The sequence below is a fragment of the Poromitra crassiceps genome (genome assembly GCF_964638095.1).
Source record: "Poromitra crassiceps genome assembly, chromosome: 13".
Lineage (NCBI taxonomy): Eukaryota > Metazoa > Chordata > Actinopteri > Beryciformes > Melamphaidae > Poromitra > Poromitra crassiceps.
Window position 1 is genome coordinate 8,417,707 of NC_139644.1, and position 24,556 is coordinate 8,442,262.

At 46.5% G+C, this 24,556-nt stretch overlaps 2 protein-coding genes across 2 annotated transcripts; both read right to left on the bottom strand.

Annotated features, from left to right (window-relative positions):
• Positions 1-198: 198 nt before the first annotated feature.
• LOC310787907 (uncharacterized protein) lies at positions 199-16,858 on the bottom strand (the record flags this gene model as incomplete). Its single annotated transcript, XM_083649361.1, has 15 exons — positions 199-219; positions 1,413-1,806; positions 3,030-3,384; positions 4,086-4,244; positions 5,209-6,118; positions 7,751-7,830; positions 10,612-10,720; positions 10,813-10,895; positions 11,247-11,498; positions 11,971-12,261; positions 12,469-12,630; positions 13,438-13,713; positions 14,460-15,001; positions 16,602-16,669; positions 16,826-16,858. 15 exons carry the CDS (start codon positions 16,856-16,858, stop codon positions 199-201), a joined length of 3,735 nt encoding a protein of 1,244 aa, XP_083505487.1.
• Positions 16,859-19,992: 3,134 nt separating this feature from the next.
• On the bottom strand, positions 19,993-23,668 carry LOC310787908 (uncharacterized protein; the record flags this gene model as incomplete). Its single annotated transcript, XM_083649362.1, has 3 exons — positions 19,993-20,411; positions 22,164-22,390; positions 23,091-23,668. The coding sequence occupies 3 exons, from the start codon at positions 23,666-23,668 to the stop codon at positions 20,362-20,364; spliced, it is 855 nt and encodes a 284-aa protein (XP_083505488.1). The 3' UTR covers positions 19,993-20,361.
• Positions 23,669-24,556: the final 888 nt, after the last annotated feature.

Here is a 24,556-nt window from a genome sequence, read left to right on the forward strand (position 1 = left end):
ATCTTAACTGTATTACTGATAAATTTGGTAATAAAGAGAACTTACAAAAATAACAATGTTCTGTTATAATAAAACAAAATAATCTTTCAAAAATATAGAACATTTTAAGAGACTAGAGGATCATTTTACAATAAAATATGTCCACACTAGAACACTTTCCCTTTCAAGTAGACAGTAGCATCACCATATCCTGTGAGATCAGTCTGACAGGTCCTTTGCCTGTCTCAAACAGAGATTTTAAACAGAGTAGAAAAATCAGGCCCATATTTGCAAGTGGCTAGTTTTAAATTTTAGCCGCACTTTAACTCATTTAACGATGTAGCACAGAAGCGTCTTAGGATTATCTTAGGATGGGGTTCAGGTGGCATTTATCAAGCATTCATATCTCACCAATCACAGTGGAAGAAGGAGCGTTCATTGATAAATTTGGCGGCTGGAATCCATCATCATTAAAGGGATAGTTTGTATTTTTTTGACATGGCGTTGTATGAGGTACTTATCGATAGTTAGTGGCCTAGTCACAGTAGATTGCATCCAGCGGGCTTCCCAGTTAGGAGCATCTCCGACAGGGACAGAGCTCTGCTTCTGTGACTGGGTGTCACGGATAGCTAGGATCCCCGGATCTGCGCTACCGTTTGCGCTCCATTGACAAATCTGGGTCAGTGTGAGTTAAAATATGTAAATGACATGAATAACCTCAGCACATGACAGTCAGTTTGATTACCAGGCTACAGATGATGCAGGTCTTCTGCTAGCTGATCTCTCTGCTCCCGTGCTGCTGCTGAGGAGCTGTGCTTCATTCGCATCGGCACTGAGGTTTGTAGGATCCTTGGCATCAGCACATGCCGTTTAGCATCATGCCTTGTTAAGTCCTGTAATGTGTCCTCCTCAATGTCCAAGAGACATCCATGACGCATGGCAATGTTATGCAGGACACAGCATGCCACAAAGAACTCTCCCACCTTCTGAGGGCTGTAATGTAGAGCTGTAGTACCCGACGTATCCAAACATCTGAAGCGCATTTTCAGATTTCCAATCGTTCTCTCCATTACAGCGCGTGCTCTCGCGTGTTTCTGATTGAACAAAATATCGTGCTCTGTTGTTGGCGCGCTATACGGCGTCATCAGCCATGTGTTTAAAGGATAGTCACTGTCCCCTAACAGCCACCCGTCCGGGGGAGGATCCCTCTGGAAGAGTGCAGGAATGGTAGAGTTTGCTAGTATAACAGACTTATGGATTGATCCTGGATAATTCGCAAATACATGTGTAACATTGCACGCTGCATCACAAATGACCTGGACGTTGATGGAATGGCTTCCCTCACGGTTCACATAGAAGTATGCATCTTCTAATGGGGAATGTAGGTCCGGTGCACGTAGTGGCACGTGAGTGCAATTTATGACACCCAAGACCCCTGGGAACCCAAATTCCTCCATGAACTCCAGCTTAACCCTATCTTGGCTGGCAGGGGTCATGGGGAATTTAATGTAATCACGGGCATATCGGACTAAGACTGATGTAACTGCATCTATGGCCGGATATATGCTAGAACATGAAATGTTTCCGATGGAACGGGTCGTACCACTCGCAAAGAACTGCAGCGCAGCAATCACAGCAATAGGTATATTGTGCAGAGTGGAGGGACCAAACCCACTGGTTTGCAGATCCCGAGCCACGAGATGACAGATGTCTGTTACAGCCTGGTGGGATAAGTTGAGTTTGGTGTGGCACTCATCGTCGCTGAGGAACAGGTATGTTCCCCTCCCCACAATTGGTCCAACCAGTCCCATCGATATCTCCATTTGACTGCAAATCAAGAACATATTAGGAGATTAATGCTGGGCGATATGCAGGGTTCATACACATTTTGACCAATGGCTTTCCATGACTTTAAACCAAGTTTCCATGACCAAAGATTTTATAAATTCTCGTGTACACATGAAAAGGTCAGTGAGTAACGACATTCTATGTAATGTAACTACTAACACATTACAACAATTGAAAAACTAACATGGTCAATTACTCTAACGTGTTACCGCCAACAACACGATTTTGAGCAGGGCTGTGCGACATGGACCACAAATCATATCTCTGTATTTTTTAGCTCGTCTTGTGTCCGTCTTTCGCGAGCCATAATTGGTACTTAACTTTGAAAAGCCACATATTGTTGAAGCTGCACTTCCCTAGCATGTGTCCGGCGGCATAGTACGTTTGCTAACTGCTAACGTTACCTCAGCTGCAGCCAGTAGGCAGATGTAGGCTGGTGGGCGTGCCTGGAGTGTAAATGGACTCAGCCAGACTCAGTGAATTCACTTCTCACACACCACAGAAACACAGCGACAGCTAACGTTACGTGCCAATGAATTTACGCTATACTAGTTTTATGCTCGGATTGCGGCTTTAGCTAAATTTCCATGACTTTTACAGAACTTAAAAAAAAAAAAAAACATAACTTTTCCAGGGCCTGGAAATTGTATTTTTAATTTCCATGACTTTTCCAGGTTTGTCATGACCGTACGAACCCTGGATACGGTTGAAGTCAATACATAATAACAGTGATTTTTCTCAATCAATATACATCATGATATGGTTCATGTTAGTATGCAAAATCACATTAAATAATCAAATTCATGTTTATGTTTTGGTGGGTAGCACCGCTGTTACTTCAGAACCACGGACAGCGCTGTTTGTTGTGTGTTGGTGGTTGGAGAGAGAGAGAGAGTTTGGAGTGTGGTCTTCAATGGAAGCCTGATTGTAAAGCGCTGCTGTTCAGGGTTACTTGTTCATGTTTTTGGTTGTGTGTGTGTGTGTGTGTGTGTGTGTGTGTGTGTGTTGTGATTAGCTAATCCCACAAACTGAGCAAAACTCAAGTGTTTCTTCCCAAGAATTTCACTGTTTGTCTGTGAATCTAAACCTGAGATTCATTAGTTTCCATCCAATCATCATCACTGTCTTCAGTCTCAGGTTCAGCAGAGTGTGAAGTCTTGGCATCACTAGTAGGTTGTAAATCACTAGCTGGATCTAAGTACCTGGCTGGTTCTGATACTCCAGTTGGGCTCGTCTGAGGAGGACCTGATGATGATAGAGGGTCTGCCTCTCTGTTCTCCTCAGTTTGGCTTTCATGAAGCTGTGAGGACGGAGGTTTCTCGTCGTCATCTTCACTCTTCACAGGGACAGAGGTGGATGGGAACGTTGTGATATCAGCCTCTTCCAGGCCTTGAAGCTGCTCTCCCTCCTGACTGATCCAGAGTTCCTCCTGCTCCAGCTCCTCTTTAATGTGCGGGGACTCTGGGTCCTCCGGGTCCCGACTGGAGCTCCACTCCTGCTGCTCAGGGGGAACCTCTTCTTTACTGACCAACAGCTGCTGGAGGTCTGGAGGGACATCTGAATTAAAGACAGTCACATTAAGGAAAACTAGCATAAGGTGTTACCATTACTTCATAACTTCATCATGTTAATGGGAAAAAGTATTGAGGGGTACCAAAGACTCGACTGTAGCTTGCTGCTGATTGCTGCCCCTAAATATTAATGGCAAGATCTCTCACCCAGCGTTTCCGCTAGAAATTTTCTTTCCGAAATAAATTAAATGAAAAAGATAAATTCCAGACAAATATTAGATCTGCGTTTATTGAGCTTAAAAAAATTGCCCAGAGATTGCCATACATTTCCTGTGCCAATCATGCTTCTATGACCAGTGGTTGAGAAATGCGTGTCTCTCCAAGGCGCACAGCGTTGACGCTTCACGCTGCCTTGCGTGCTGAGTCTCAGGCAAGAGCCCGCAAATTCCACAGAGGAGCTTGTTATGTTAAATGGAGCACACAGTGGAATTTGCAGGGGGTTGTCTGAGACGACAAATGAGAAAAACGAGTCATCAAAAAGAAAGAAAAGAAACGGTGCTCACATCACTGGCAAGTGTTTTCAGCTCTCAGATGAAGGCTACAGGTAACTAACAACAATAGCCTATTCTTACATCAGTTTAAAGTTAGTTCCCAGCTGAGGAACTGATTACGGAAGTCCAGGAACCCGCCTCTTATTTGACAAAAGCCAGCCCCTCTATAAGAACGTTGAAAAGCAACATAACATACCGGTCAGGATCAGAGGAGCTCTTGGGATTAGTGGTTTCTCTTCATCATCTTCACTCTTCACAGGGACAGAGGTGGATGGGAACTCAGTGATATCAGCCTCCTCCAGCACTTGAAGCTGTTCTCCCCCCTGAGTGGTGCTGCAGAGGTCCTCCTGTTCTTCTTTAATGTGCGGGGGCTCTGGGTCCTGCTGCTCCAGACTGGAGCTCCACTCCTGCTGCTCAGGAGGAACCTCTTTAATGACCAAATGCTGCTGGTCTGGAGGTATGGCTGAAATACAGATATACACACATTAAAGGAATAGTTCACCCAAAAATAAAAATCTAAAGGTTATGAATATAACCCGGGTTTTATAAAAAGGTGAGAAGATTCTCACTATGGGAGGTCTTGCTCCAGAAGCCGAGCAAGGCTAGATTATCTCTACACCAGAGGTTTTCAAAGTGGGAGGTGGGCCTCCCCAGGGGGGGCTCCAAACAGTTTCAGGGGAGGCTCAGTGAATGGAAGTGAATAAATATTACGAAAAGTAGAAAAAAGAAGAACGCTGCTTGGCTTAAAAATGTGTGATCAAAGTGGAGAGGTGCTCATTCGGAGGTGGGGTTCTTGTCCATGAAAAATAGAAAAGTAGCTGGGCAGTGGGCCCTACTAACCTACCCCTGATAGGCAGATGTACTGCTTGGAGACTGAGTGTCTTTGGTTTTTGTAGTAGGGCCCACTGCCCAGCTACTTTTCTATGAATAAATATGACTTTAGTTATTACAAAAGGAGATGATAGAATAGCTGAAATATTTTGAGTCAGAGTCAAAAACAAGTAAATGCTTTCAGCAGACCTTTTTATGTATTTGAAGTAGTCTGAAGTGAAACAGCAATATCTGGCTTTTCCACCTCCCTCATTAGTGCCTCACCAGATGGTGGGAGAGGGTAGATAGCCCCGTCCTCCTGCAGGTGTAGAAAGACTCACCAGATGGTGGGAGAGGGTAGATAGCCCCGTCCTCCTGCAGGTGTAGAAAGACTCACCAGATGGTGGGAGAGGGTAGATAGCCCCGTCCTCCTGCAGGTGTAGAAAGACTCACCAGATGGTGGGAGAGGGTAGATAGCCCCGTCCTCCTGCAGGTGTAGAAAGACTCACCAGATGGTGGGAGAGGGTAGATAGCCCCGTCCTCCTGCAGGTGTAGAAAGGCTAAGCTGAAAGAGGGTCCTGGTTCTTGTACATCACGGTTGTCTCTGGAGTCTTGCCTCAACATCTCTTCAGCATCTTCTCCGGAGAGCACGTGAGAGAGATGCAATGCGACCGGGCTGGACGGCCACGTGGCAGCCTGGAAGTGTGCTGGTGAGTGCAGTGGGGAGTTGAAGGTGCTGCCGACCTCAGAGGCTGGGTCAGTGTTGTTGTTGCTGGGTGTGGGGGAAGGGTCAGTGTTCTTGTTGCTGGGTGTGGGGGAAGGCTGCGACGCAGCTGTGATGGAGCTGCCCCCGGTGTAGTCCTCCTGCAGGTGTAGAAAGGCTAAGCTGAAAGAGGGTCCTGGTTCTTGTACATCACGGTTGTCTCTGGAGTCTTGCCTCAGCATCTCTTCAGCATCTTCTCCGGAGAGCACGTGAGAGAGATGCAATGCAACCGGGCTGGACGGCCGCGTGGCAGCCTGGAAGTGTGCTGGTGAGTGCAGTGGGGAGTTGAAGGTGCTGCCGACCTCAGAGGCTGGGTCAGTGTTCTTGTTACTGGGTGTGGGGGAAGCGTCAGTGTTGTTGTTGCTGGGTGTGGGGGAAGGGTCAGTGTTGTTGTTGCTGGGTGTGGGGGAAGGGTCAGTGTTGTTGTTGCTGGGTGTGGGGGAAGGGTCAGTGTTGTTGTTGCTGGGTGTGGGGGAAGGGTCAGTGTTGTTGTTGCTGGGTGTGGGGGAAGGCTGCGATGCAGCTGTGATGGAGATGCACCTGGTGTAGACCTCTGTGCGCACAGAAAGGGGTGTTTTCATGGCAATTTTCCTCAGGACCTTAATAGGAGGCCCCGAAATCCTGGAGTGGCCAACTCCATCAAGTTCCTCATCTTCCTGTCAATCACAGAGGTTTCAATAAGCAATCAGGTAGTAGGTAGTTATTCACCCATTAAATAGATCTAGTGCGGGTGTGCATGATGAACTTTTAGTTGGGAACCCCAACTCCTCAAGTTTGAAGTCAATCGGACGAATGGTTCTCAAGATAAACTGCTTCTTGTGTTGCCAGTAGGTGGCGCTATGACTATGTGTGTGTCCGAAATGCACAAAATACGGCACTGCACTGTGTCGGGTCCCCATCCGCGCACTCCTCAAATTTGAAGTCAATCGGACGAGCGGTTCTCGAGATAAACCACATTTTTGTTGCCAGTAGGTGGCGCTATGCCAAATTGCACAAAACAGGGGAGTGCACTCCGTCAGGTCCACCTTAGCACACTCCCCAACTTTGAAATCAATCCGACCAACAGTTCTCGAGATACGCAAAGAACAGACCGAGACAGACAGACACTGCTAGCATTATAGTGTAGATGACTGTATATGTCGATGGTTTACAGTATATAGTTTGTTCAAGTTCAAGTTCATTTGTACTTAGATAGTTTGCATCACCCCTCTCTACTAGCAGAGGTATGTAATTGTGTAAATCAATGTCCAAACAAAGTAATAACTGTATACATCAGTACTGTATACAATACTGTATACATGATTTTAGATGAGTCAAAGTCATATTTCTGATGTATCTTGCGCATTGTGTGGCCGACCGAGTTGTAATATATTGTCATGTCATGATGTTTTGTGGTCATTAATAAACGAGATTGATTCTGTTATTTTTCTATATTTTCTTTTGGTAGTGCTATTTTACATTGAGGTCAACGGGGAGAGGCTTGTGTTTCCCCCCTAAAAGGGGGCGGGAACATGTGCCGCCAGCAGCCGCCTACAAAATGACGTATAGAGAGCCGCAGGGATGACGTATTTTTGTAGTCGGAACGCAGAACTCCCGGACTTCATGGTTCTTCACCGTTTCTGCCTATGAGATTTTTTAATGGGTTTTTGGCACGATGCTTCAAATAAGGTCTCTGGGCAATGCAAGCTTAATCAAACGCGAACCAGTGTTCAGCGGGATAATCTTCACACCTGAGGACCACTTTCATAACTTTTGAAGCGTAAATGCGAGCCCTAGAAGTAAAAAGCTTGTGCTAAGCTAATCCAGAACTACACACAGTGTCGCATAGGCTTCCACGTCACGTCACCACTCAACCTGGAGTGTTGTTAATGTGTGCGCTGCATAGACTGTAAATATAAGGTGCGCTGCTGTGCACCGATTACCCCGGGCTGAGGCTGAACCAGGTGAGGGAAAGAGAATTTCCGTGTTCGTCCTTTGAAGTGATGACGTTATTGATGTATAATATCCCCGTCGAGTCAACAGTGTAGTCTCATTTAGACGTTTGCTAGCTAGCCGCCCTTTTAACGGCACGTAAAAGCTTAAAAACTCATAAAAGTGGTCCTCATGTGTGAAGATGATCCTGCTGAACACTGGTTCGCATTTGAAGCATCGCGCCAAAAACCCATTCAAAAATCCCATAGGCGGAAAACAGTGAAGAACCGGGAGTGTTAGCATCGATGTTTTCCGGACTCATTCCTGTGGCTCTCTATTGCCGATCTGGTGTATGGGGAGGCTTCGTTCCTTCCTACCTGCATGAGGGGGGACTTGGCATAGTTGTGGTTGTCCCGGAAGGCAGGCAGGAGTTGAACGGTGGGGTTGGTACTCGTTACTGATGATGGACAATGGTGAGTCAATCAGTCATTAAAATTACATATTGAAGTTTAAAGTCAGTCCATATAATAATAGAGCAGCAAGCAGCCATCCATGACAGCACACAAACATGCAAACAGACAAATAGAGCGACCCTGCAAGTGAGGTGGGTTTTTACGCCACGGCTCTGCACGCCACGGCGATATAAATGTTGGAGGTGCTCCAAAGCGTTATTTTCTGACCCTGCTTATCCTCCTCTTGATTTGCCTCCCCCCTTTCCAGCGCGAGTCAGTGATTCCCACAGGCTGAAATCTGACTTTCTTAAGTTAGGAAAGTATATTCCGTCAATGTAAAGTAACTGTTAATAACAGTTAATTACTTTACATTGACGGAAAATGCAGAGAGAAAAAAGTGTCTAATAGTGATGCACGGGTCAGCCAGAACCCGCCGGGTCCCGCAGGCGGGCTGGCCCGCCCCGCAGGCGGGCTGGGTTGGCAAATTATGAAAATATCGCGGGTGCGGGTGGGGCAGGCTCAGAACGTGACAAAGCAACATTATTAAATCATTTAGAGCAGTGAAACACGCAGAGTAATTAGACGTGGATTCTCTCTCACACGTAGGCCATCAGACAGACTCCTGCTGCACTCTCTATAGCAGTGATCCTCACTATTTCTTCGATGAGAGCCGCACTGGCAGGACAAAGTCAATAGGAGAGCCACTTTTACCGCAAAACACCAAAAGCTACCCCAACCAAGCACATCTGCCTACCATTTTTTTGTGTTTTATTGTTTTCCACACACACACACACACACACACACACACACACACACACACACAAACACACCAGTTTCCCCTAGAAAATCTTTCAGGCCTGGAGGGATTTCGAAACGTACCCCGACCGCAGCGGTGGGGGCCATCGCCTGTGACGCTAAAGTTTTAGCTAACCTGTTCACATCTATATTCGCAATGGCATCCCAAGTATCATCAAACTATTATGGGATGCGATGCGAACAGTTGTATTATGGGATGTGCGTTTCCCAGGCAACGACACACGTTGACACGTTTTGGAACAGCGCTGCAAGCTGGCACACTACTCCTAAAAGCAAAATGCTTATTGTTTTGAATGATTTGGCACCTTCTATTACTGTCAACACCAGTATTGTTGTATTGTAATAATATGCCATACAGCTTTATTGAAATTTTGGGGAGAGCAGGGGGGAAAAAAAATCTTAACACATTTTTTTTTTTTTTTTGCAATTTCTTAGAGCCGCCAACTAAAGCTTCGAGAGCCGCCAGCGTCTCGCGAGCCGCGCAATGAGGAACTAGGCTCTATAGCCTACATGGAGTAAAGAAACGCTTCAATGAGGTAGCCTATGTGCTCTCAAAACAAACATTTTGGAAGGATTATTCGCTGTAATTATTATTTGAAGTGTCCATAAAACTAATGCCACCGCAGATTTTCTGTTGTGGACTCGACTGTGATCTATTTGTCAAATTTACTGCAACGTGAGTAGCCTACGTGACCAATTAAGAGCGCATGAGGTAATTAAAAGAAATCAGACAGCGAGTCTGAAGCCATATCTGCAAGCCGTCTGCACCTGCTGCACTACGTTTAGTACTACTGCAACGTGACCAATTGAGAGCGCATGAGGTAATTAAAAGAAATGGAGAAGAATAAGAACTGTTTCTGTAGCCTGCCTCTACCTGCTACCTCCATTTGAAGACCATTGATTAATTGAAGAAAGACGGACATGAAAGCAGCCGCGCAACTCATCCAGATCAGTAGGCTACAACTGTTGTCGCGCACGGCAGCATGTGAGTGTGTGTGTGTGTGTGTGTGTGAGAGAGAGGGGGGAGAGAGACAGAGCTATTAGCTACTTTGCACACCTTGGAAGCTCTGCTGTGCTCCTCCTGCGTCCGGAGACATATTACATTAAATTGGCCGTTGCGGACTGCTGGGTTGGGCTGGGTAGGGAATTTTCAGATATCTTAACGGGCTGGGCGGGGCGGGCTGGCTCCAATGACGGGTTGGGTTGGGGCGGGCCTTAAAAAACCCTGACCCGCGCATCACTAGTGTCAAGTCTCATGCACAAGTGCACCCCACACAGCCCAGGTGCATAGACTGCGTCAAGTCAGCCAGAATGTAAGTAAGTCGGCTTTCGCTATTTCAAAATAAAACCCTCGTAACGTTAACATTTTGAGTACAGACATAGTTTCACTCCAAATGTAATCTTAACATCACAACGAGTACTGTATTTTGATACGTTTGCGGCTTCGTTTGTTGAAACACCTTTTTCTCCTCCAATGTGCATCAGTAAGGCTATTTACTTGTTTGAATTACATTATTTTGAAAGTTTTAAACGGAAGTCAGCATTTTGTTTGTTGATGAATTGTCTATCGCCGATATACATTGCTATTGATTTATCACCCAACCCTAATATAAGGGCTGTTTTCTCATTTGTAAATAAATATCTTCATATCCAGAGAAGGAAATAAGGCTAGGCTATGTCACAATTTACATGTCAACTTATTTATATTATATTGCTATTGAATTTTACCTGGTATTTATCTTGTACATACATACAATATATGTGTCGCCTGTAAGGAAGTTCCTACTCACCTGCTTATGATAAATACTGCATACAAATAAATCATCATACATTTGATCATAAATACCGGTAGTTCATCTTAAACCTTAAATCCTAAATTTGGCTCCTTATTTAAGTGAAAGACTTTGTTAAACTGTTAAGACTTGTTAGATTTTGTTGTAAACATGCAGTGAAAATAAAAGACATCTCACCTGTCTTTAAGAAGTCTACATAGATTCTCAGGGCTTCACGCACTCCCTTTGTCTTCATCAGGGCCGCCAGCGGCGTCTGTGGCTCGTCTTTGTCCAACGAAATATTAATCTGGACGAAGAGCAGAGGACGGACGTCACAACAACGTCCTGCCATCGATCATAATCACGTTATTGTACATTACGTTACATGTTGAAACTTACGTCCAGATCCTCCATGTTATTCTCATCTGAGAGGTTTGGAACTTCAATACTTCCTTTATGTTTGATGCCAGCGTTTGACTTTCCTGGTAAATGAAATAAATAATGAATACAAAGATACAGAGGGGAGCTGAACAGAAAAATGCCCCTTTTCATTTCATTTCAGAGCCCATGTCAGTGAATCTAGCTCCGGTCCACTCCGCTGTCTACTCTGCGTCTTGTGTGAGACGCCAGGAGACAATACAATGATGCTGGGATTCATTTCAGGTATTAAAATTGGTTTACATGAGTGACCGTGTAGATGAATGAAACACCAGATTATGTTGAAAATCAAGCACGTTTCAAGGAGCATTATTCAACTTCAAGCATTTTCCTAACCATGAAAACACGACTGTTAAAATTAAGCATTTTGAAAACGTTTGAGACTTTGTACGAACCCCGAATAGTGGAGGGTTTGGCGGGAGCCACCCTGCCAGACTTGGTGCGGGGAGGTTTGGGGGCGTTCTTCGGGAGTTGCCCTCGTTTCCTTTTGACCGGTGGCGGCTCTTCGGGGCCAGGTTCCGGCACGGTGCAGGGGCCCTGGTCCAGCTCCATGCACTCCTCTTCCTGTAGCAGTGTCACAGCACCTTCCTCCAGCTCAACTATTTCCTCCTCATGTTCAACCGTGTCAGCTTCAGCCTGGTCCTCGTCTGAGACAGACAGAATCAAACAAGCCAAAGTTCCATCAGATGAAACTTAATGATCCAAAGTGGGAAATTGCGATGTTGCAGTCAATTTAAATAGGATATCATAATATAGACCAGAGGAAACAATGAATATAGGAGCAAATGGGGAAGTTAATGCAACCAACAATTCCAACTTTAATAACATTCATCCAGACATCACAAAATGAAATGCGAGGGATTTCAAGGACTTTTTCAAGCACTATATATATATATATATATATATATATAAAAAACGTGAATAACTTTATGCGTTTATTTTTAACACGTTTTTTAGAAAACACACAGTTTGTGCCTCATTTCGCTGTCAATGAACACTGACACACAGACACACGCACGTGCGCACACACACGCACACACACACACACACACACACACACACACACACACACACACACACACACACACACACACACACACACACACACACGCGGCTCACCAGGCCTTGCTCTGTTCTTGTGGTGCAGCAGCAGTTCGTCAGCGTGAGCCTCCTCCCGGTGTTTCATCATGTTCTTCACGCTGCCATACCTGTTGCCACACAGCGGGCACTGCACCCAGGGCCCGCGGACTGTTTTCACAGGCAGCACAGGGCACTGCACCCAGGGCCCGTGGACTGTTTTCACAGGCAGCACAGGGCACTGCACCCAGGGCCCGTGGACTGTTTTCACAGGCAGCACAGGGCACTGCACCCAGGGCCCGTGGACTGTTTTCACAGGCAGCACATGTGCTCCTACGTTGAAAAAGTTAGGAGCACATACAGAATTGTGCGGGCACAATGAAAATTCAATACACAACGATATATAGCGGTTATTCGATATGATTCAATTAATCAGACATTTTCAAAACGGAAAAGAACATGAAACATGAAAAGTTACACGGACACAGCTCACACACAGCTCACACACACACACACACAGTTCACACACACACAGCTCACCAGGCTTTGCTCTGTTCTTGCGGTGCAGCAGCAGCTCATCAGCGTGATCCTTCGCCCGGTGTTTCATCATGTTCCTCACGGTGTCAAACCTGTTGCCACACTGCGGGCACTGCACCCAGGGCTTGACGTGTGCTTTTTTCCCACGCTGCAGCACATGTGCTCCTAAGTTGAAAGGGGAGCACATAGGAGCACATACAGAATTTTAGGGGCACAATGAAAATTCAAAACAGAACGATATATAGCAGTTATCCGATATAATTCGATTCATCTCTGATACGTTACAACAATTCATTGCAATTCAGAATGACCCCCCCCCCCCAAAAAAAAAGAAAAAAGAAAAGGCCAACTCCACTCAACCGTGACGGACATGCTAAACGTGCTATACGTGCACAACCTACGCCCAGTTCAGAGAAGCAGGAGGAGGAGGGAGCAGAAATCGGTTGTGAACCCCCCCCCCACACCCGAGCAACTACCCGATTAGTCGTTCATAATAGAAGGAGTGTACTCAAGTATTTACATCTAGTGGGCAAACGGCAAGTGGGAAATCTGTCTGTTCTCGGTTTCAATTCTGTCACGGAAGTGATGTCACTCAACTGGAAGTGATGTCATCAGTGATGTCACTTGAGCAATTGCGCATTGTGACATCACTGATTATGGCATAGGCGTTGTGACATCATCAGTGATGTCATAAGAGCAATTGTGATGTCATCAGTGATGCAAAGTTGTGACATCAACAGTGATGTCATACGAGCAAGTGAGCCCACACAGCAGTCGAGCTGCAGGGCGTGCAAGGCCGAGGTGCGTATGCGAGCTGTAGGGTGGTCGAGGCCGTGCAGCGCCCGAGCTAGCGAGCCTAGGAATCAAGCGCGCACAGTGCGCGAGATGCCTAGGTACTTAAAATGCCCATCCCTATTCAGTATCCAGCTAATGCTACAACCCCCCCCCCACCCCTAAAAGCAGAAGACTGACCTGCAGGGTTGGCGATGGTGGTGGGAACCCCTTGCAGCTGGTGCATCTGCAGTCCTGAGCCGCTGAGTGTGTTGAGATTGATGGTCTGGAGGCCTGGAATCTGCACTGTGTTGACAGCCACCCCTCCAGCTGTGGTAGCTCCCTGAGCCTGGCCCAGCTGGGGAAGAGACTGCATTGGGACCAGTATGGTCTGCACTCCTGCCAGGCTCTGGAGCTGGACGACCTGCCAGTTCACCTGGCCGTTGGGGCCTACAGTTGGGTACAGATGGAACACTTCTGGTTGGTGACGTAGGGTGGAACGCCACACGCAAGAGCGTCTCCCGACTATTTCTTCAAGAAACTTTATCTAATTTACTCTGTTGCTTACCAAGCTTCACAATGAACAATGAACAAGCAACTAACAACTATAACATGGAGCGGAGTATGGTGTAGGAAAAGACAGGTACCAAAGGCAAAAGCCACCAGGAAGAAAAGCCGGGGCCACCGTTGGTGATCCACCTGCAACGCGGGCGCTGGCTGGTAAGACAGCAAGCAATAAGCATGGCGGTAAAGGAGTCTGATAATCAGCTTGATATTGCCCAGGACTCCGCAGATGCACGATCCCATGAGCTAGCTAATTCTGGAACTAAACAAACAACGAAGAGGTCTCAAAGAGGACATGGCAGTCCGCATTCAAGAGTCAATTCAATTTAAATTAAAAACTTTGTAAACTAAATGTAATACTTTGGAAATGAAATTCAATACTTTTAAGGTCTTATTTTGAGAATTTCAAATGTAATACTTTTTTAATACTTTTAAGACCCCGCGGGGACCCTGAGCAGAAATCGGTTGTGAACCCGCGCCCCCCCGACACCCCTCACCCCCACCCGAGCGACTACCCGATTACTCGTTCATAATAGAAGGAAAGTACTCGAGTATTTACATTACTTAAAATGCCCATCCCTATTCAGTATCCAGCTAATGCTACAGTTTGTTTAACCCCCCCCACCACTCCCCAAAAAAAGTAAGAAAAAAAGACTGACCTGCTGGGTTGGTGATGGTGGTGGGAACCCCTTGCAGCTGGTGCATCTGCAGTCCTGAGCTGCTGAGTGTGTTGAGATTGATGGTCGGGAGGCCTGGAATCTGCACTGTGTTGACATCCACCCCTCCAGCTGTGGTAGCTCCCTGAGCCTGGCCCAGCTGGGGAAGAGACTGCATTGGGGCCAGTATGGTCTGCGCTCCTGCCAGGCTTTGGACCTGAACGGTCCGCCAGCTCACCTGGCCGTTGGGGCCTACAGTTGGGTACAGCTGGGTGAACTGCAGCTGCTGACCATCCACTGTCTGAATGTTGGACTTCACACCTGATAAGGTGGAGAGCACCTGCTGACCCTGCCATGATGGAGCCTGGGCTACTACAAACTGTTGAGGCTGCTGCTGTCCCTGACTGCCTGCAGCAGCAGCTGTTGGTGACAGCATCTGTCTGTTCTTGCCTGTGTCTCCTCCTGTCCTCACCGCTGAGGAGTCTGTGGGGACGGTGCTGGTGCCTGAGGATGCTTGGATGCTGACAACTTGCCAGCCGTGGCAGCTGTGGAGGTCCTAACGCCTTGGTTCAGCTCCAGCTGGTTTGGTCGTTGTTGGTCGGCAGGTGAGTCATTCTCTGCCGGGGTGACTGCTGCTGAGAGTCCTGGGACAAGAATAAATGAAAGAAAGGGGGATAAAGTCAAGAATGGGGGAAAAGTGAGAAATTACAAAAAGCTTTTCACATAGACAGGTGTGGACAAAAAAAAAGATTGTCTTTCGAGGGGAGCTGTAAGTGGGGGTGCTTAGGGTGCTGCAGTGCACTCTGCTGTTTTGTATTGGAATTGCAATGTCAATAGAGAAATGATTAAAATGTGTTTTATACTGCGATATTTAGGGTTTAGTTGAAGACTATGAGGAAAGCAAAGAGGGTTGAGATGTTATTTTTGAGGTTTGGATTATTATTATTATCAATAATAATAAGTTCAGTGTTTCTGCCTGTGTTGCTGTCTGTTGAAGTGTATAACGACCTAAAGGGAGAGCAGGTGGTGGCATGAAAGTGGGTGAGAAAAGGAGAAAATACTGAATAATGACATCACAACAGTATAATCCTAATGTTAATTTAAAATTAGATATTCCTCTAAATATGGCTAAACATCATTAAAAAAAAACTTTAAAAAAAAATCTGACGGCGCCCGTGGAGAGTCCTTTCCTTGCAGCACCCCCTACTTAAAGAGTTCCAGCGTTCCAGCAAATTGCAGCTCAATCCTTTAGGTTTTAAGCTAAATTGAAGTAGTTTTCTTACTTTGCCCAGTAAATGTGGGTTAGGTGAATGTGTACAATACATTTTGACAAGCATTTTATTTATATCTGCATCTGCCAGTGGGCAATCATGATGAGAGTAGGCATAATGTGAAAATATGGCATCTTTTGCATAAGCTAAGTTGAAGTAGTTTTCTTATTTTGCACATTGAATGTGTACATTTTGAAAAGCATTGCAGTCTGCCAGTAAGAGTAGGCATACTGTGTTCATTCCACGACAGGAGACACAATGTTCTCTGAAATTAGCGGTGGAAAATATTCACAGTATGAGATAGCAGCACCAAAACAATCCAATATTGTGCATTCATATCCAAGGATGATTGATGAGAGTGAAGGAAAAGGGTTTTTTCACATTTGCACTGTAAATCTCAGGATGCAAAAAAAGAAAAGAAAAGTGAAATATAGGCTAAATGAACTGTGTAATTATTTTGTTTATCATACAAGGAATGATTCCATGGAACAATGAAAATAAATTCAAATGAGAACAAAATGTGACTGTGCAGAATCATGTTTATTTCTGAGCCACAAAATGATCTAGCAATAGTATTGTCTTGCTACTAGAATGTAAAAAAAATGTGTGTTAAGTTGTTATATTAATACGATGTACAGCACACATTCCTTTCACATCCTTATTTGTATTAAAATAATGAAAAGAATGGATATGTATTGCTTGTTCCTATGAGAGCTAGCAAGTTGGGCTGAATTCTTTATTGCAGCTGGATACATTAGTGTTTGCTAGTTGGTGCCACGTTATGGAATAAGTAGGCTATGGATCAGCAACTATTCAGCGGCTATTCTGTACTACTTTTGGGGGCGTGCTCTTTACGGGAGGGCAAGCTCTGTACTGGCCCTGGCGGAGCTCGGGACCCTTCTCCTTGGGAGCGCGCCTGGATGCGCCTTTATGCCTGACACACTGCCATATACGAGGGCGGGGGTAAATGGCAAGAGTTTGTTTAGAAATCTGCCCATGATCCGATATTTGTGCGATGTTATCAATTCCATGGCCAATGTACGATGTCAAACTGACATCTGATCGATGTGTGTGTGCTATCTGGGCACAACAATGTACCTGCACAAAGAAGTTTGACCCCAAGACAAACATTCGCTAGCCTAACTTAAACGTTTGCACTTTGTTGTATGTCCCTAGTTGCAGTTGCCCACAACAGAAATATAAAGTGTGTAATGTGGAAAATAACATTTAAAAATGTCACAAACCTACTCGGTGTAAGCGCGCTTCAGGATTTAAAACAGCGTCCAGCAGCTTTCAGCCAGTGGAACTCCTGTTTTGAACGAGGTTTCCTCCTCGTTATCGCTCTTCCAGCTGTTCAAGCAGCTTAAATATCCATCCAACAGCTTCACAGTTGACGTTAGGCTAAACAATTAATCTGAGTCTTCTTTGGGTCAGTTAAAGTTGTAAACTAGGCTTTTGGAAGGCGAGAATCGATAAGCTCCGCACAAGAACGCTTGTACACACAGGAGTCGCCATCTTGACGCGCGACGTCTTCTTCTTCTAGTGTTTTATGGCGGTTGGCAAACAACTATGGTGCATTACCGCCACCTTCTGAAATGGAGTGTGGATCCAGTTTTCTTCTTCTTCTGGTTTCCGGCAGATAGGCACGGGTTGCATTTCTGCCTCATACAGGTGTATATACGTCAATGCACCGTCGCGTGACCCAAATCATCTTTTGATATAACCGGTAGGTCTGCAGTGGCGGCTGGCGCATTCTTGTCAATATGATAATAATCATAAGGATTTTGATAAGCGTTGTTGTCCCGGAGGCGATATTTTTTTTTGGATGATGGCGAAGGCATAACCCGCCCCTCTCTGCCTCTGATTGGCCTAGCGTCAAACTTCCATCCAAACACATTCGCTTGGCTATCCTGCATTACATCTCTGTTACAGTCTGTGGTCCTGTCTGACCGTCAGACTCAGTGGGTCAGACTCAGACAGACAGCAGTTACGCTTGCTAGCCTGCATGAAAGACGCCAGTGTGTTTATGTTTTTAATAGTCATATATATGGTTTATAACGCTGCCACTAATCACAGGCAGAGAGGGCCAGGGGCGGGTTATGCCTTCGCCATCATCCGAAAAAAAATATTGCTTCCGGTAAGCTAGCTAGCTAGCTAATGTTAGCTGCTGGTTGGTTGGCTAACTAGCGAATGTTAGCCGTTAGCCTCGGGGGGAGGAAGTCCATATATGGTCCATCCGGTCTTGGGGCACAGGACATTACGTCATCACAGGATAACAGCCAATCGGCTGGCTCAGATCTGTTCAAATCTGAGCCAGCCAATCGCGTTGTCCTGCGCTGTTTCGGACGTGTATAAAAGGCAACCGCTGACCGGGGTGGGTGGGGGGAACCAGAGGAGAGAGGGGGAGAAGAAGAGGAGGGGCGGGGGGAACCAGAGGAGAGGGGAGGAGAGAGGGGGAGAAGAGGAGGAGGGGAGAGGGAGAGGAGAGAGGGGGAGAAGAAGAGGAGGGGAGAGGGGCGGGGGGAACCAGAGGAGAGGAGAGGAGAGAGGAGAGAGGGGGAGAAGAGGAGGAGGGGAGAGGGGCAGGGGGAACCAGAGGAGAGGGGAGGAGAGAGGGGGAGAAGAGGAGGAGGAGAGAGGGAGAGGAGAGAGGGGGAGAACAAGGGGAGGGGAGAGGGGGAGAAGAAGAGGAGGGGAGAGGGAGAGGGGCGGGGGGAACCAGAGGAGAGGGGAGGAGAGAGGGGGATAAGAGGAGGAGGGGAGAGGGAGAGGAGAGAGGGGGAGGAGAAGAGGAGGGGAGAGGGGAGGAGAGAGGGGGAGAAGAGGAGGAGGGGAGAGGAGAGAGGGGGAGGAGGGGCGGGGGGAACCAGAGGAGAGGGGAGGAGAGAGGGGGAGAAGAGGAGGAGGGGAGAGGGGCGGGGGGAACCAGAGGAGAGGGGAGGAGAGAGGGGGAGAAGAGGAGGAGGGGAGAGGGAGAGGAGAGAGGGGGAGGAGAAGAGGGGCGGGGGGAACCAGAGGAGAGGGGAGGAGAGAGGGGGAGAAGAGAGGAGAGAGGGGGAGAAGAGGAGAGGAGAGAGGGGGAGAGGAGAGGAGAGGGGGGGAGAAGAGGAGAGGAGGGGGAGAGGAGAGAGGGGGAGAAGAGGAGAGGAGAGAGGGGGAGAAGAAGAGGAGGAGAGGAGAGGAGAGAGGGGGAGAAGAGGAGGGGAGAGGGGGAGGAGAGGAGTGGGGTGGGGCTTGAGATGACCTCTGGCTCGCCTGGGAAGCAGGCAAGAGCAGCCGAGTGCAGTCAGCCAATTAGAGGCAGAGAGGGGTGGGTCATGCCTTCGCCATCATGGGAAAAAAAAGATTGCGTCCCGGAGCTAGCCTGAGAGGCTAATAAAAGCTACATGTTACAGAGTAAGCTGACTATCAGTACGTTATTGCACGCATAGGCCTATCTTTACATTTAAACGTTTACATAGCAAAAAAAAATAGAAATAGAAGTAGGTTATGTCAGTGTTTTCCCCTGAATAGCTGAGTTAGTTAGCACTGTGAAGCTGATACAATTCAGGTGGCAGTAATGCAACATTTAAGGATGCCAACCGCCATAAAACACAGAAGAAGAAGCTGAGGAAAAGGAAGTGCTGTGGGGTTGCAGCTGGTGAAAACCGTCTATAAGAGGAAACTGGTGGCTTCCTTCAAGTTTCTGGATTGGCTGACTAGCTTGTTTGTCTGCACTCCTCTCCACTGTGTCGCAGGACTCAAAATTGATAAAAACATTAACCTTCAGTCTTTCTTGAGTAAAGAAAACCATTGCATTGCAAACCAATGCAAGACACATTGGAGTGGAGAAGAGTGCAAACAAAGCATCTAGTCAAATGTTTTATTTTGAAAGGTATAACAGGAAACTGGTGGCTTCCTTAAAGATTCTGGATTGATACTGCTGCCTACTGATGGGTGTACAACACTGCATACAACACTATTAACAATACTAGTTACTCATACTATTAATACTCAAAGGTATTGTAGTTAGTTGATTCTTGTAACTTACAGACCGACTTTAGCACACACTGATTGGAGAGAAAAGGCAAGAGATGCTGAGGGTAGACTGGTTTTAATTCAAACAACAATAAAACTGTGTGCCATTAGTGAACAAACATGTCATGAGATTTGCATCAGTGCAAACTCAAGTGACTAGCAAATACAAATAATTTTGAATCACTATAATGTACAGTAGAACAGTGTAAAGTTAAGGCTATTACACACCAACAGTGATGCAAATAAACATCAAAATACTGAAATAAATCAAACTTGGTGTGTTTTTGTGGTTAAATAGGTTCTAACAAACCATCACAGCATGAAAAAAATGTGTCAAGGTCAAGCAGCATCATCCTTTTGTGGAGAGGAGAGAGCATGGAGAGTGGCTCAGGAGCTGAAACAGGACCTAAAACATGGGGAGGACCGATAATAATTTCACATTTTTGTATTACAAAAATAAGCTCTTAACCTTTCCGTTCCGCCGCACCGTCTGCTTAACATATAGATATCGGCCCGCAAACGCATGCAGGACTTGTCCCGCATTCTAAATGCCAAATCTGCGGGAATATGTCCGATACCCGCAATCCCACGCCGAATTGTAGGCCCTGGTGCCGTCCTCAGCACTCATCTCCCTGAGCAGCGTTGACCTCCTCCCTGCGAAGGTGCCCTGGGCAGACAGACAGAAGGACAGAGGGAAAAGAGACAATATGACAAACGGACAGTTTATACACAGGGAAGCATTTCAGGTATGATATCACCCAGACTCAGGGTCTGGGTCAGTCCGTCAATTACAGCTAAAGCTCCTCCAGCTGTTTTGCAGGTCTGCCACAATTCTGGGGGCTTAGCAAGTCTTATCACTTTGTAGTCTCGCTCGCCAGCCTCCCCTCCCTTCTGTCCGAGGAGTCTGGCGCCGCAGGTCTCCATAGTGGGATTGCGATGGGCGGCGCTTAGCGGCAGTGCCCTTGGAAAATAATTTTCAACAATCCAACTTGCCGTTTTCAGCGTGTAGCAACGAGCTAGTGTGTAGGTTTCTGCCGTTAGCTTGCTAGCTAGTTAGCATTGTTGTTTTCACTGAGGCGGCAGGGCACTATATACAGCGACACACAGGGAGGAGGGAGCGGAAGCCGCTCTGATTGACATGGTCGAAGCCAATATATATATATATAACCTTTATTTAATCAGGTAAGTCACATTGAGATCAAGATCTCATTTTCAAGTGAGACCCGAGTACCGGTACATAAATGTATCTAAAAACATCAATCAATAAAACAATAAAGCATCCATCAGTAAACAATAAAATCATAAAAGCAACAACAACAAACAAGTAGGGGTGTCACGATACACTCAGTTCACGATACGATACGTATCACGATACTGGGTTCACGATAACGATACGATACGATACGATTTTAACAATATTTTTTTTAAATTGAATAATGACAATATATGACTGGAAAAGTAGTATTTTATTTGAAATGCACAAATACAAAACATGCTGTTGTGGGAAATTGTTATTACAATAACAACTAGAAAAAACATGAGATTGGAGATAAGGCTTATCTTGAAATAGAATGAGTTACACCGTCACTTAGATTTATTTTGAACTAAAAGGTTTCTCAGCAGTATAAATTCTCATTATGCATCTTCAGTTTTTCTTCAAACTCAAACAACAAGACTTTTCTTAATCTATTTTTTATGCATCTTCAGTTTTTCCTGTCAAGTAAACAGTTTTGCCAGAAACTCAATTGAATGGTTTCTCTCCTGTATAACTTATCATGTGTCTCTTCAGAGACTTGTTCAACTGAACTACTTTCCACACATTGAACTTCAACAAACAAAGACGTTTCTTAGTCTATTTAAAAAAAAAAAAAAAAAAAATTTTTTTTTTTTTTTTTTTTTGCGATATGAGATTTCATCTCAACGATACATATCGTGACGTTTTACTATCGCGAAATTTCGTGGGACGATATATTGTGACACCCCTACAAACAAGAATAAAATAATAAAACAACACAATACATAGGTCAAGTTAAAACAAGTTAAAAACACTTACAGCTAAAATCAATCAGGGTTCTGATTACATTTCTAAAGTGACCCATTGGAACCAGCGTGTCGAGTTTCAGGGTACACTGTAATTCATTCCAGGTGTAGGGCACAAAACATCTAAAAGCAGTCTTTCCTAACTCAGTGTTGATTCTTGGAATCTGCAGCGTTAGCCAAATGCTGGTCTGACAGAGTTTGTAATAAGCCAGGAGCAGACATCCGGCTGCCACCGAAACAGTCGCTCCAATGGGAGAGCAGCTGTAGAGCAGGGGAGGGTTTATCCCTGTTGCCTGTTTCCGTGGAGCCAGATTCCTCGGACGGAAGGGAGAGGAGGCTGGCCAGCGAGACTAATCACTTTGTGTATTTGTGTACATACCTGTCTGGTGTTTGAGATTGTCATAAAAGCAGTGGAAGTCTTTGGGGATGAGCTCCGTGAGGTCTTGGAGGTGTCTGTACTTCATCTCCTCAATCTTCTGGCGCTCTGTGTAGAGTGCTGTGACTGTCGGCATGTCGGAGGTGGCGTGTCGGAGCTGGTGTTTCGGCATTGGAGTCCAGTTTCCCGAGTGCCGGGTCTTGAAGTCCATCGTCCCATTGATGTTGTACCTAAGAACATCCAAAAAGACCAAGGTTGACTGAGTTTGAATGCCATTTACACAGCATCATGAAAGCATTAACATGACGAAACAAGCAAGCAACAACATGATTTTTTTTTTTTTATATATATATATTCCCCCCGATTTTTTATCCCATTTTTATCCGCCATTAGTGCTAATTTATATTTATCCTGGTTGCTGCTCCACCCTCTGCCGATCTGGGGAGAGCCGAAAACTGGCTCCATGCCTCCTCCGAGACATGGTCAGTTAGCCAGCCGCTTCTTTTCACCTGACAGGGGAAGCTTCACCGGTAGGACATAGCACGTGGGAGGATCACGCTATTCCAACGAGTTCCCCTCCCTCCGAACAGGCGCCCTTCACGACCAGAGGACGCACCACATCAGCAACCAGGACATTGCATGTTTTGGTGAAGGGGGTTCCTATATGAAGGAAACCCCCGGGAGGCACGGGGAGAACATGCAAACTCCACACAGAAAGGCCCTTTTGACGACCCCACCCGGGCGGTGGGCACTCGAGGACATGCGGACGGGCACGCATTCCTTCAGCGTTCACAGCGTCCCAGGTGGGAATCGAACCCAGGACCTTCGAGCTGTGAGGCGACAGCGCTTACCACTGCACCACCGTACCCCCTAACAACAACATGACTTTTGACCTGGATTGGTGAGACATGGTTTTAGTTTGATAGTTACCTGATGGCTCGGATATCGTGGACAGTGGGGTCACCGCGTCTGCTCCCTGGGCGGATGGATTTGCAGAGTCTCAGTTTGCTGAAGTTTTGGAAGAAGGTGTGGTCGACATATTTGACTTCATACGGGTTGGGCTTGGACCGGGCTTTCTTCATCAGGGCAACGTATTCAGCTGGGACGTAGATTTCCTGGTTTCTCAGATTCCTGTCAATGTCACTGTGCACCGAGTCAGACTCCATCTGTGTGTGGCCCTTCTCCAGGAACTTCTGGGTGACTACCTTCTTCATCTCTGTGGAGAACTTGAGAAGAGCGTTGCTGAGCACCGAATTGCGACTTCGGTACCCACAGCCATCACTCCACAAAATGTACCGCTCATAGCGTTTATGCTCGGAGAGGAAATCTGTGATACAGGATGCAAACTCACTGGCGGACAGAGCTCCCTCTCCTTCATGCCAGACATAGCACCTGGCGTTGTGTGTAGACATGTTGTAAAGTGTGAAGTTGTGCACGGCGAGTTTGGTCTTGTAGTACAGAGCGGACGCTTGCAATCTGGGGCAGAGGAGGAGGGGTTGCAGATCCATGCAGACCACCAGGGTCTTGTCAGCCACGTCAGTTTTGTCTTGTGCCTTTGCTGCACGGGCCTCGTCAGTTTTAGTCAGGTGGTCCTGCCACTCCTCAGCTGGCAAGCTGCCAGCCTTAAAGGAGCAGCATGTGTCACATTGGTCTTTCTTTGGATGGTAAAGACCCAGGTTCAGCTGCTTAAATTCTTCTGTGAACACCTGCCTAGATAATGCTGTCAGCCCCTGCGCCTCAGCAACATGCTGGTACACTCGATGCACATCCAACACGGACTGGAAGACAGGCTCCAGGTACTGCTTTGACGTATTTGACCTGCAGTAGTGGGAGGGCACCCTAGGGAGATCCTTCAGAAAACCCCTGATGAACTCATGAGCCTCACGTGAGAATCTGTGACACGACGCCGCGGTCTTCTGGGGTTTTTCTCGGTTTTTCACCCAGTTGAGGGCACACCATTCCCTTATTGCCAGCGTGGCCAAAAACAAATTCTTACACACCCTCCTTCTCTGCCCGTCGACTTTTAAAAAGCAACGATTAGTAGATGACCGTCTTGAATTTTCAGAGCCCCTCCTCCTCTGTACTGGCACGACATCTACCAAACCACGGACGTACGTCCTCTTCTCTTCCCAGTTCATGTTCTCCCAAAAGTCTTTGAAAATGGTCTCCCTGTCCGCCTCTCCAACCTCACTGCAGTGCATCACGGAGGACTTTGCATGTGCACCTGACTGGCACCTCGGTCCCATCACCCGGGGCTCCCTGGTCACCTTTTCCTGCTTGCTCGTCCCAAAGTAGGGCTGTCCCATCATTCTTCTCCTTTTCTGCACAACCCTCTCCCAATCATGTGGTTTCTTCCGCTTTCGTCCTCCAACTGCATCGCCCTCAGCACCAGTGTG